Below are 13289 nucleotides of genomic sequence, written 5' to 3'. Positions count from 1 at the left end.
TCATATTTGAGAAACAAAGAAATAAGTAACTTTTTCCAATGTTTAGTTACCTAAACCAGTTGGTCATTTTACATGGAAACAAGGAATGTTCTGAAACCACTTACCTTTCATTAAAAGACTAGGAAAATCAAATGAAGCAAAGGAAAAGTTAAAAAAAATCAGCATATTAAGTGAACTATCATGGCCTGGCACACAGTAAATATTTGTTTGAATGGAAAATATATAAAGATTCCTTTAACTGAAGGCTACATATTCTTACAGTTTTTTCAAGGAATTATGAATATAAATACTAGATATGTTACAGCATTTGCTAGTGTGTTGAAGTCGATTTTCTGCTACTTACCTCAGCAGAGTTGTAGTACTGAATGAAGGTCGCAGAAATGGCATGGCCGAAGGGGTCCCCTGCCTTGGTTACCATGTCCTGCCTTACAAGTAGAGCCAGATCCACTAACTAGAAGATCAGAGCAGTGAAAATAAAGTTACACAGCTGGAAATAATCATTAATGCCACTGAAGTGGCATGCCCACATGCAATGCATTGTAAATGGTATTGATAATACAATGTGCCTTAAAGATCTATATTATGGACAAGAGCAATACTGTATTCATGGACTTATCCATGAATACAAATGACATATTTTGACTCTGGGAGGGAGGTTCTAAAAGTTTATTTCATAATAACTAGGGAAGAATTTTAAAGTACTGATTTCTGGGCTTTAAGCCCATAGACTGTAATTCTGCAGGTCTGCTCTCAGGGGTTGTGAGGGAGTTCTCATTCTGAACATGCACCAAGGAGATGCAGACATATGTGGCCCACACACCACACTTGCAGAACTTTGCTAGAGGACAGAGATCCCAGACCAAAGTTTGGTGAGCACACACAGGAGAGCTTACATTCTTTCAAAGGCGGTTTTCAAAGCTAAGAAGGAGTCTCTAAAGTAGATATTAAGTTGAGGACTTAAGAGAATGTGGGCATTCCATTTCTGGTTAGAATACTGCTGCCAGAAAGTTTTTTTAAATTCACCAGAACTAAGAGATGTAACTGAACTAAGAAAAATGTAGGTGTCACAGGACAGAACTGAATGTTCTCATGAAAGGTGGTGCAGAGGTGAAAGGAAGAAGTGATCTGGACAGAGCTGAGGAGAAACTAGCTTGATGGATAGTTTAGGATTCTTACCTGTGCCACCGTTTCATATGCTAGATAGGCTAAAATTTCCATGGCAATGACATTGGGTTTAATCTCCATACTTCCACAGTCCAGCCAATCTCGAAATTTAGAAGCTTTTTTGGCTAGTTATGGGAAAAATAGAGAAATTCAATTACATTCTTTTTCGTTTATTTGAAAATACATATTTCCAGCATTGAAAAAACTGAAAGTGAAAAGGCTTCAATTTTACTTGAGACTCTCTATGATGTACATTCTTCTTTTGTTATTTAGAAAATGATATAACCTATTGGGGGGTATATTTTAAGTTCTCTTTTTTTCTACTTAAATTTAAAATTGTTAATATAAAGGTGTTGCACAGCGGGGCTACAGTTACATACATCAGGTAAAGAGTATATTTCTTTTTGGACAGTGTCATGCCTTCCTTCACTCTCAGTTCTTCCCTCCCATCCTACTCACAGCTTATAGTTCACTTCTACAGTGTGCAATGACCATATGGTAGCATTTTTTTACCCGTTGTCCTTTCCCTTCTAGACCTCTCCATACCTTCCCAAACACATATAAATGAATCTACAGAACACAAAGGAAAGAAAACAAAAACAGCAAAAAAGAAAAATAGCTTGTTTTCATTTTCAATTGTTTTTAATATTATTATCTTTACTTGTACAAAGGGGTTTCAACTCAATAAGTGAAATTTAATTTTCAAAGGGTTTTGATCTGCATACTACCATAATAAAATGAAAAATATTCTGTCCTGAGAAATGCATAAGAATAAAAATAGAAAAAATAAATAACAATAAACTATAAAAATATAAAAATAAAAACTAAAATGATAAAGATAAATGATAAAATAGGTCTTTGAACTTTTATTACCATATAGATTTTCTACTCTAATTTTTTTTCATTTTATTCTTCTACTCTTCATTTATTAATTAAATATTTTGGAGAGTACAGAGATTTGAACTCAGGGTTCTCACATTTACTGCTTTTCACATTACTTCAGAATACGTTACCATTGGCTTTAGCTTGCTAAAAGTTCCTTGCTTAGGATAATTTTAATTTACTCTTATAGAAATACAATTCTATATTTAAAAAAAAACTCTAAAGGAGGGGAGGAATAAATAGAGAAAAACTGCATTTCCAATACTTTTCAAAATCTATTTAGTAGAAAAGGCTCAGGACTATGAATTTAGAATAATGAAATAAAGTGACAACTGACCCGATTCAAACTAGTTATATTTCCTCTGATTGTAAAGATGTTCAGATACTTTTTAATTTTTTCTTTCTGATATTGGGGATTGAACCCAGGACCTAAGCTCTTTATCATTTGAACTGTACCCTTTGCTCAAACCCCTGTCCCTGCTTCTTTTGTGCAAGTACATGAGCTTCAACTCAAGCTCTCAAGCTCTTGTTTGGCTTGCTTGTTCACAGTTGGTGCTCTATCATTTGAGCCATGACTCCTGGCCATCTCTTTGGTGAGTAATAGGAGATGAAGTCACCTGGAATTTTCTGTTCAAGCTGGCTTCAAACTGTGATCCTCTGATCTCAGCCGCCTGAGTAGCTCCAAGGATAGGTATGAGACACTGTGGCCTGGTCCTTAATCTATTTTGTTAATGTATTTGTTTAAGACAGTGTGGCTAAGTTTGCTCAAATTGGCCTTATTCTCCAGATACTTCTGCTTCTGCATTCTAAGTAGTTAGGTACAGGCATATGCAAGATTCTAAAGCCTACCCTTCAAAATGACATTGACTTCCACTCTGTATTTACATTACTTCCCTAGGAACCTCTGAACACCTAGCTTTGAGTATGTCATCGCAGTGCCCCATGCCTGTTTCTTGTCTCCTAAGAAATGCTCATTCACATGGAACCTGCCCACATAGCCAAAGGTTTACTTCCCCATGTTAGGCATTTACCGAAATGATCATTCCTTTCATTGGTGCTTCTAATTTCTTAGACCAGATTATATATTCTTTGTGGATGAAAAACATGTATCATGTCCTTCTGCCTACATAGCAGTTACATATCTCTATGGAACCAAACAACATATGGTATCTTCTACTAAATATCTAAGCAGTACCAATTTGAAACAGGGCCATCCTTAGACATTACTTATTTAACTAGTACCTAGAGAAAAAAGATTGATAGAGAAGATTTTTATCAAATCTATACCTTAAAAAATCCACTGTGGTTTTTTTTTTGGGATTAATCTGGACCCAATGGTCTATAGAACACTTAATAGTAACTCAAAGCATGATGTTTTGATCCATACAGATGGAATCTTCATGGACTCCATATACAGAAGGGTTTTCTTTTAAATAAATCATAGACAATATGAAGTCCTGTTATGAAAGTACATCTCCAAAGCTGTCAAATGTGGCAGAATTATGATAATCCCCCCTTTAAGCTTTCTCCCCAAGGTAACCAATCTTCCAAATATCTGACATGCAACATTCCATCTAACTGGTAAGCTGGAACAGCTCACGAACACTTGTTTAACATCTGTGGAATACCTGTGAAGCTATAGTCAACAGGCAGAAATTTGACAAGATGAAGAAAGCACATTTTTCCCACTTTCTCCATTGACAGGCCGTGGGAACACAGATGCAGATGCCCAGTGAGTACGCTCTGAAATACTTAGATAAAAAGTGAGGAGGAGGATGGTCAGTGTTCAGCTCTACCCATCCACGCGACAGAATTAGTACTTTCCCACTAGGCTTTAAGCACTGCGCATGCAAGGACAAGTATATGTGTCCACCATTGTGACCCCCAAATAAAGTAGCATCTGACAGTAGCAGACTCAGGCTCAACCCAGTGTTTTGTTATACCAAGCAGGTTCTTCTAACAAGGCTTCATAATGAAATGTTTCTGGACACACACTTGAAATGACTAAATCTCTTTTCTTACAGAAAACAAGATGATATTTACAGTACAATTATTTTATTAGAACATGTTGATTTTTCTTGTGTCTTTTCTTTTTTGGTATTGGGTTGAACCTAGGACCTTGTACTTGTTAGCTAAATACTTTGCCACCGCGTTACAGCCCAGTTTCTAATTTTTAATCTACTATAAGTTTTAGTGGTAAAAACAAAAGCATAAAGTAATAAAATCTAATTTTCATAAGAAAGTCTCTTAGAAGACTATAAAGACTATTAGTTTTAGTCCAGTACAGTGTCACAACCCTGAAATTCTCAGCTATTTCAGGGGGTAAAGATCAAGAGAACCATGTTTGGATGCTAGATCCCCCACAAAAGTTAGTGAGACCCCCACCTCAACCAAATAGCTGGGTGTGGTGAGGTCTATCTGCAACCCCAAGTATATGGAAAGCATAGTAGGAGGATCATAATCTAAGCCTGGTTCCAGGCAAGAAATCATTCCAAAAGCAACAAAGAACTGGGTCATGGCTCAAGTGGTATAGTGCCTGCCCAGCAAGTTCAAGGCTCTGAATTCAAATCTTTTTACTACTAATAAAAAAAAAGAAACAAAAAGACTTAGTTTTACTGTGTGATAACACACTAAAACTGTTCCTTTAAAGTGAATTAAATTTAAAGTATGATTTGAAAAATAGCTCAATTGCACTGTTACTTTATAAACTGGAGATTTATTCTTATAAAAGACTCAAATGCCATTTTTAAACCTAAAAATTATAATACAGAAACCTCTCATTTGCTGAAATTGCCATGATCTGAAGTGTCTTTTACTTAATGCTTCACAGATGTATGATGCCAAATTGTTAGTCAGATTGGAAAACATATTCATTGGGGGGGGCCTTCCAGAATATGTTTTCCCATGTATTACTGACATTTTCCTGGGGCTGGATGTGAAATGTGTCATCTATTTGCACTTTTTATCATGTATAAATGAAGCTCTCATTTTGTGTTTCCAAGTGAAACATGTTGTTACTCTACCCACATAATAGGTTTTTGTTTAGAGCCCCATTGTTTCTATAATAACTCAGGCTAGGGCCATGTGCAAGTTGGTCATATTTCTAACTGGACTTTTCATCACACTTTTTCTACTGAGAGCTATAGTCACCACTAAACTGTTGCTATGAGGATGGTCTGCTATCCAATGCAGCCACTATCCTGAGGCTTTCTGCACATTTACTAAGCGGGTACTCAGTGACAGAAAGTGTTAGCTACATCACGAGGTTTTTAGTGTTCCCAGTATGAACTAATGAATTTGGCTAATGCTGAATACATGCCACAGCCATGAGTGTGCATAAAAGGAGATTTGGCATTTATAATTAATACTGGGGTCTTTCAAACATTATGACTATAGACCAAGTAGTCAGCAATACCAGTGTAAATATGAACAAGAAGCTGAAAATGAGAATATTTCAAAAAGGACATTTTACTGACTGAAGGTAATTTGAATAATTAAATTAGCTACTTGTGTGTTTATCTGTTAATACTAGTAATTGCTGTAGAATGTGTACAATCTCTCATAGGCTGTCTCAAAAGATATATGTTGTTTCTGTAGCAGCTATAACTATATATATAGATTAAATACACCATTTCTGAGGCATAGAGAGCTTGTCATAGTTTAGTACATCTGTAACACACAGTCTCTTCATACATATAACTGCAGAACGTTAAATCCTTACTTACAGAAGCTTAACTGTCGACTTTCACAGAATTCTGCGTATTGGGCTGAATCCATTATTCGAGTCTGTCTTTCTGCTCTCTAATAGATAAAAATAAGAAGACACGTTTTTAAAAAAGTAGACTACTACATCTATTCTCACAGGTAATACTGTGCAGTACCATTTCTTTTAAGTACCATTTTCCTCCTTTATTCTAGGTGAAACAATTAAGTAAGACCATGTATACTACAATATATAAAATTACAGTAAGTACTATTTTGTGAGGCTTATTGCTTTTGGAAGTAAAGTTTAAAATATGTTTCTGCTTTTTGTTATTGAAACTAAAACCAAAGGACTTAGTTCAAGTTCTTATTTATCCTGTTCTTTTAAAGCAAAAGAAAATTGTGAAGGGGCAAAAACCAACAGGAAAACTGTTATTAACTATTATTGTCCATCCACTTTAAAGCTGTGACTTTTCAATGCTGAAACAGGAGTCACTGAATGAAATCCATATATTCCCCCTTCAGAACATGGTGCCAGAGTTAACAAATCCATATTTCAAATTGCAGAGAAAATAAGGAGAAGGTAAACACAACACAGACCCTTTAATCTGAGTCCAGGTATGATTCACAGTTTGGTATAGTTTCACTCGTGGCTTCTTTGATTCAGTTCAGCAGATGTTTGCTGCTTCACTGTCCCACAAGAGGTAGGATAATTATAATTCACCCATCGTCTGGTGGGAAAGACTATGACCGCTTCCGCTTCCTTGGTAAGGAAAGCATTTGACATGAGACAGGCTGGTAGTTCGTGGAATGGGTTCATGACCAGCAAAGGAAAAATTTCCGAGATGTCAATTTCTCTTCTGTTTTGGTAGGACTTTGTTATAGTTGTTGAGCACATTATTATCACTTCTTTTCATCTGTGTAGATGTCTTTATAGTTTTCAAATTGAAATTATTTTTTCTTTTCACCTGAACTGAGTGGTTGCTTCACAGGCTTATTAATTCGGTAGAAAAATGCTATATGGGTGTTGGGAGGTCAGGGAAAATGACTTATTGGGCTCCTTCTAAGGCCATCAACATTCTTCCCATTCCCTACCATTTCCCTTGCTTTTCATTTTCTTTTTCCCTCCTTCATTTCTTTGCTTAGTCAGCCCAGACACAAACCCAGTCCTTGCTTGCTTATTTTCCCTCTAGGTTTAAGTTCCCTTTTTGAACATATACAAGCAAGTACTTTACAGATAAAAAGTACACATTGTACATACATTTATTTGTTTATTCGAGTTGAAGAAGGGGAGGGGAAAACAAGAAGATAAGACAAAGGACAAAGGGTGAACCAGTGTAACAGATATTCACAAGACAAGATGGTGGAAATAAACTTTACAGCTTAGGAGCAAGTAGGGGGAGGAAAAATGGGAGAAAAACATGGGAAGGGGTAAAAATGTTCAAGAAGGAATATACCCACTATTTGATGGATGTAACTGAAACCCCTCTGTACATCACCCTAATAATAACAAAAGAAATAAATACAAAAATAAAGAAGTAATGTACTCACTAGCTAATCCCTCTTTACATCACCCTGACAATAAAATTAAAATAAATAAATAAGAGCCCCCAAAAGAGTATAATACTTGTATGTGTGCCGAGTGTATATAAACATGTGTACATAGATACTGGCAGAAAAGCATGCATCAGAAACCTGTATTCTCTTTAAAGGTATTCTTTTCAGGCATAAAAGAATTTATTGGAGGGAGGGAAAACTGTTGGCCTACATGAGCTAGAGGCATGCAGAAAGAAGAGTAAAAAGAGGGGGGAAGAAAGGAAGAGAAGAAAACAGGGAGCAAAGAAGAGGTAAGGTTAGGGCCTGGAGTTTGGCCTAGTGGTACAGTGCTTGCCTAGCATGCATGAAGACCCAGGTTCCATTCTTTGGTATCACCTACACAGAAAAAAGCTGGAAGTGGTGCAATGGCTCAAGTGGTAGAGCTCTGGCCTTGAGAAAGCCCAAGGAGAGTGCTTAGTCCTCAGCTCAAGCCCAGGACTGGAAAAAAAATTCTAGAAGAGGTAAGGGTAATCTTATTAGGTATATTACTGGGTGGATTTTTATGTAGTTGAGAGTGTTCTCTGATATGCTAATGTACTAGTTAGTTTTGGTCCTCTTTTTAATAGATCAGATATTGGACTCAAAATGTTATTGATATAAAACTAACAAAATGAATAGTTATATGTTTAAATATAATGGCGTTACTATTGCTTATTTTTAAAAGAAATTCTCCAAGACTGTTAACGGTGTATTATTCGTATATATCTGTTTATGTATTCTCATGCTTGTATACAAAATATACGCTGTATCTGATGGTAGCAAACTCAGGTTTAATTTCTAACTCCTAGAAAAATGTATGACACAGGGTAAATAAGCAGTGATGGGGTGTGTGTGTGTGTGTGTGTGTGTGTGTGTGTGTGTGTGTGTGTGTGTGTGTGTGTGTATTAGAGTCAAAACTCGGTCTTTTACTTGCTAGTCTGATACTCTATCACTGAGCCATGTTCTCAGTCCTGTTTTTTACAGGTTATTTTTGAGATAGGGTGTCAAATTTTTTCTGCCTGGGCTGACCTTAAACTATGACCCTTCTATTCTAATTAGGATTACAGGCATAAGCCACTTGTGCCAGGTTAGCAATGAATTATTGTCTCTCTTTCTTCTTATACAGGTACTGGAGTTTGAACTTGGGGCTTTGTGCTATTGCTTAGTTTTTGTTTGCTCAAGGCAGATGTTCTACCTCTTGAATCACACTTCCACTTTGTGTTTTTGCTGTTTAGCTAGAGATTCGTCTCAGATTTGTCTACCTGAGCTGGCTTTGATCTTCAATCTTCAGATTATATCTTCTTGAGTAGTTAAGATTATAGGCATGAGCCACTGATGCCTGGTTAGTAATAAACATTTCTGAATGAATAAATGCTATTCTATAGGTCCAATAATGGCTATTATTCGAAAGTAACCAGTCCTAGGCTACCTATGCATTCTTAATGCTACTAAGTAGGCTTATCTACCTAACATATGGCTAGACAGAAAGGAATCAGATTTAACTATGGAAAAATATAGAATCTTCCTAAAAAGATTTTTCTTCCATCAAATTAATGATCAAGATTTATCTTTTGAATGTGTCCACAATAAGTGACTGTAAAAATTTAAGTTAGAAAAACTTGCTCTAAGAGATTAAGTTTGCAACATAGCCAGTTTTAATTAAATGAAGTGTCTAGCCAGGTATAAGATTTTGGCCTGCAAAGCTTATCTCTGTCAGTATTTCAAAGATACTCATAAACTTTTGAAAGACTTTAGATGGTTAGAACTAGAGTCTTACTTTGAGATATTCTCTGCAATGCTTATTCGCTTTTGTTATGAAGCATCTTAGTTCTTTTTCAATTTCTTCAGCATGTAAGAAGCAACCTTTGACTTTAAGAACATCAGGAAGTGGCTCCAGTGCCTAGCCACACATGAAACACTCAATGCAAGGCAAACAAGCATATAAAAAAGATTTATAGGCACACTGTACTAGGGTTGGAGAGTAGCTCAAAGTTTATCTTGTTCAAGTCTCTTCATTTTAAAAATAGGGAAACTGAGGTTGAAACCAAAGATGACTAATATAGAGGTGAAGCCTGGGGCTCCTAGATCCAGTGCTAGCCTATTTGTATTAGAAAGAGATGTCTCTAACCTTCAGTAAATATTTTTTACTTCAATGTTCTTGTTGGTGATATATGACCAGGAACTTTAAGAATTGCGAGCAGATTATATGAATTTTAGAGAGAAAACAAATCTTCAACCAAAGACTCATTAAAAATATCAAGACAATAGATATTAAAGAAGCTTGGCTTTTATTTTCTGTGTTGATCTACTGCAATAGGTATTGAAAAGCTGCTTTTGCTTACTTGGGCCCATGAATTTACCAAAACAGGAGAAAAGCTTGGCATCTTAGCTTCCATTTTGGGTATGACTTTGCTCCAACACTGTGCAGGCAATGAATGAGTTCCAGGAAGGACAGGACTGATCAGTAACATCTTTATGAGAAGAGGCCTGAGCTAACCGGAAGGAACATTGGAGCCTCCTCAGGACAGATCAGGCAATGAAAACTTGCTGCTCCTGACTAACGATGACAATGACAATAAGGTCTGGATGTCCTCTACAAAAGGGGACTGAAATAAAGATCAAACACATCACACTTTGACCAGGCCTGTTTAAAAATCATAAAGCTCTCTCCCCCCAGCCTTTAACCCAATTCTTTGCCTACCTAAACCTACAGCTCATTAATGTTCCTTCAAATGACTGAAGGTGAACTGAAGTGCTGTCTTCTGAGACATTTTACTAAATGTCCTTTCCCCTAACCACATTTCATTATTCTAAGAAATTTCTGGGAAAAAGTACAAATAGAAAAAAAAATATTCACCTAGTAAAAACATGACCAAAATAATGCCTTTTTACCTATAGCAGCACAAGAACAATTTAAATAGCTCCATTTTATAACTAAAGATACTGAGATTTAGAGAAATGAAAAGAAAATCTATTAAAAGTATCAAATTAAAGAGCAAAGTTAGAAGTAAAACCTGGAGGGCTGGGAGTTTGGCCTAGTGGTTAAAGTGCTTGCCTAGCATGCATGAAGACCTGGGTTTGATTCCTCGGTACCACATACATATAAAAAAGCTGGAAGTGGTGTTGAGGCTCAAGTGGTAGAGGTCTAGCCTTGAGAAAACCCAAGGACAGTGCTCAGGCCCTGAGCTCAAGCCCAGGACTGGCAAAAAAAAAAAAAAAAAAAAGAAGTAAAACCTGGATTCTGAACCTACTCTAAGGCATGAACACTTTTCTCAAGAAGCAACTGCTTGTTTATGTCATCGAAACTAGAATGGAAGCTACATTCAGCTTCCATTAGGAAGCTGTTAGGGTTCAGCCAAGTATCAGACTGAAAACTTAATTTTTAGAACTGTCATTTTATAAGGAAGTTAAAAAGTTCATATGACAAGCCAGTATGACCATGTAACTGTCAGAGGAAACATACAAAGCTCAGAATTAAAGATCACTGAATAATCACAGCTGGTGTATCACTGTCCTTATTCATACTGATATTCTAAATAATACAGTGCTTTCCTCATCTCAGAACACCACATGATTGCAAGGTCATCTTCAAATGAATCATCTCTTGTATCTGCAAACACAGTTTGATTTCTATTTAATCTCTCAATTCTACCCACTCCTGGGTTCCTCTAAGTGCCAGCAACAGTGTTCTCAAATATTCAGAAAAAAAACCCACAACACATATATATTTTTTCTGGATACTGATCCTCTTTAGTATTAAAATACAGGCTTGTATGTGAAAAATGTTTTAAAGAATTGTTTCAAAAATTTCCAAATATTAAACTGCCATAGTTTCTTTAAAGGAAAGAAAATGATGGTGATAGTACTCACTCTTTTTGCCACCAAGATATTACAGTGATTTCTGGTTATTGTGAAGCAAATATAAGAGGCAGGCTTTCAAGCCGGATGAACTAATTTTCTAAGGTCCTACTTACATAAAACATAGAAAAGCAAATATTCCTGCTCATGAAGTAAGTGCATAGTACAATTTGTATTTTCAACAAATGGAACAAAACACTCTTGGAACCTGGTTTACTGGAATCTTCATGACAAATTTTGACTTCAGTTATCATGAAGGAGCTCTGTCTTTGCAAACTACTTTTCCCAAGGACAATCACTGTTTGCCACAGCTCAGGCCCACCTGGATTAATTACACAGCATGTTAATTCCTTAAATGTACCAATGACTTTCTCCTTTGTGTGTTTGTATATTGTTTCTCTTTTTGTTCATATATAATATTCAAACTTATTCCTGTGATTTTTCTGCCACTTGAGTAACTTTATTTCATGTATGTAGGTAGATGGTTACTGAATACCTTCTACAAGTCAAACTATCTCAAAAGGAAAAATTACTTTAGTTTTTTCCCACTGTTTTGTTGTATCTTATCAATAGGTATGGTTGCTCACTCCTGCAATCCAAGCATTTGAAAGTCATGAGTTATGGTCTAGCTCGAGCTACACAGCCAGACTGTTGTTTAATGTTTCTTTTTTAAAATGTGTGTGACAGTTCTGGGCTTGAACTCAGGGCCTGAGAACTGTCCCTAAGCTTTTCTGCTCAAGGCTTGTGATCCACTGAGTCACAGCTTCACTTCTAACGTTTTGGTGATGAAGTGGACAGAAGAGACTCATGGACTTTCCTGGCTAGGCTGTCTGAACCCAATCCTCAGATCTCAGTCTCCTGAGTAGCTAGAATTATAGGCATGAGCCACTGGTACCCAGCTCAAAAAATGTTTAATTATTTTTTTTTCTTCTCAGATTTATTGTGATGGTGTCCTAAAGGATCCTCCTGCTTCCCCTTTATTTCTTCCCGTAAGTCAGATAACTACCATAAATAAGACTAACCTATCTTTTAAAAAAAAAAATTTGGTCAGTTGTGGGTCTTGAACCCTGAGGTCTGGGTAGATCCTTGAGATCATTAAATTTTTTTTTTTATTGTCAGGGAATGGAGGGATTACAGTTACATTCACCAGGTAGTAAGCAGGTGCGTTACTTTTCACACACTGATACCCTTCTCATGTTTTTGTCCCCATTTCTCTCCCTTCACCCCCTCCCAATCATCTTATTTCCCCCTTCCCTTTCCTATTTCAAATAAACAAATAAATGTATATACAATATACCAGGTAACAAAGTCAGATATAGTAACAGTATGAGATTAATCAAAGGGCAAAGAAAGAGAAAAGAAATAACAGGACATTAAGAACAACAATCACACAAGATTTTTTGCTCAAGGCTAGAGCTCTACCACTTTAGCCAGAGTGTCACTCACAGTTCTTTGGTGATTAATCTGAGATAAAAGTCCTAATTAATCTGAGGTAAAATTTTCCCCACAAGGGCTGGCTTTGAACTTCAAGTCTTCAGAGTTGCTAGGATTACAGATGTGAGCCATCAGCTCCTGGCAAGAGTAGTCTATGTTTTAAACAATGAAGATAGGCCTATCAGAACTGGAGGTGTGCCTCTGGGCCCCAAATGTGAGTGAAAAATTGGGAGAAAGAGCTCAAGGTCTGGAGTTCACACCCCAGTAACTTCACCTTCTCAAGAAAGGGTAATGTTTATGTCCAAAACTCTCTAACAGTTTTCCATTTGATGTGGATCAAAGACCAAGTATTCTTACGGTCCTCTATCTCTCTACAGTCTGATATTGCCTCCCTACTTCCTGCACTCCAGTTGCAATGACTTACAGTGTTGATTCTCAAAAACACTGAAAATTTCTACCCATAAGCCTCTGCATTTTCTATACTGTCTATGTTATCTTACCCATAGTACTGTCTGAGACTTATCTTTCACGTCCCTGAGATCTCTATTCAAAGGTTACTTTAACAGAGACCGTTCACAATCACTTCAATATAAAACAGAAGCTCAATTCATATTTTTCTCTGGCCCTTACTTTTTTTTTTGTCAGTCCTGGGCTTGAGCTCAGGGCCTGAGCAC

General features: G+C 36.5%; 1 protein-coding gene across 2 annotated transcripts in view; it reads right to left on the bottom strand.

The window, feature by feature from the left end:
• The window catches only part of Supt3h (SPT3 homolog, SAGA and STAGA complex component), a 251889-nt gene that overhangs the window by 64682 nt on the left and 173918 nt on the right, over positions 1-13289 (bottom strand). For both annotated transcript variants that reach the window (XM_090355553.1, XM_090355552.1), the window contains exons 7-9: positions 5772-5847; positions 1177-1289; positions 344-451 (exon numbers count right to left, since the gene is read on the bottom strand). In XM_090355553.1, coding sequence (XP_090211679.1) covers positions 344-451; positions 1177-1289; positions 5772-5847 — 297 coding nt within the window. The remainder of the gene's footprint in view (positions 1-343; positions 452-1176; positions 1290-5771; positions 5848-13289) is intronic.

This window comes from Megascapheus bottae, chromosome 22, assembly GCF_031878675.1.
Source record: "Megascapheus bottae isolate mThoBot1 chromosome 22, mThoBot2.hap1, whole genome shotgun sequence".
Classification (NCBI taxonomy): Eukaryota; Metazoa; Chordata; class Mammalia; order Rodentia; family Geomyidae; genus Megascapheus; species Megascapheus bottae.
Note: the sequence above shows the minus strand (reverse complement) of the source record. Positions and strands in the feature narration are given on the sequence as shown.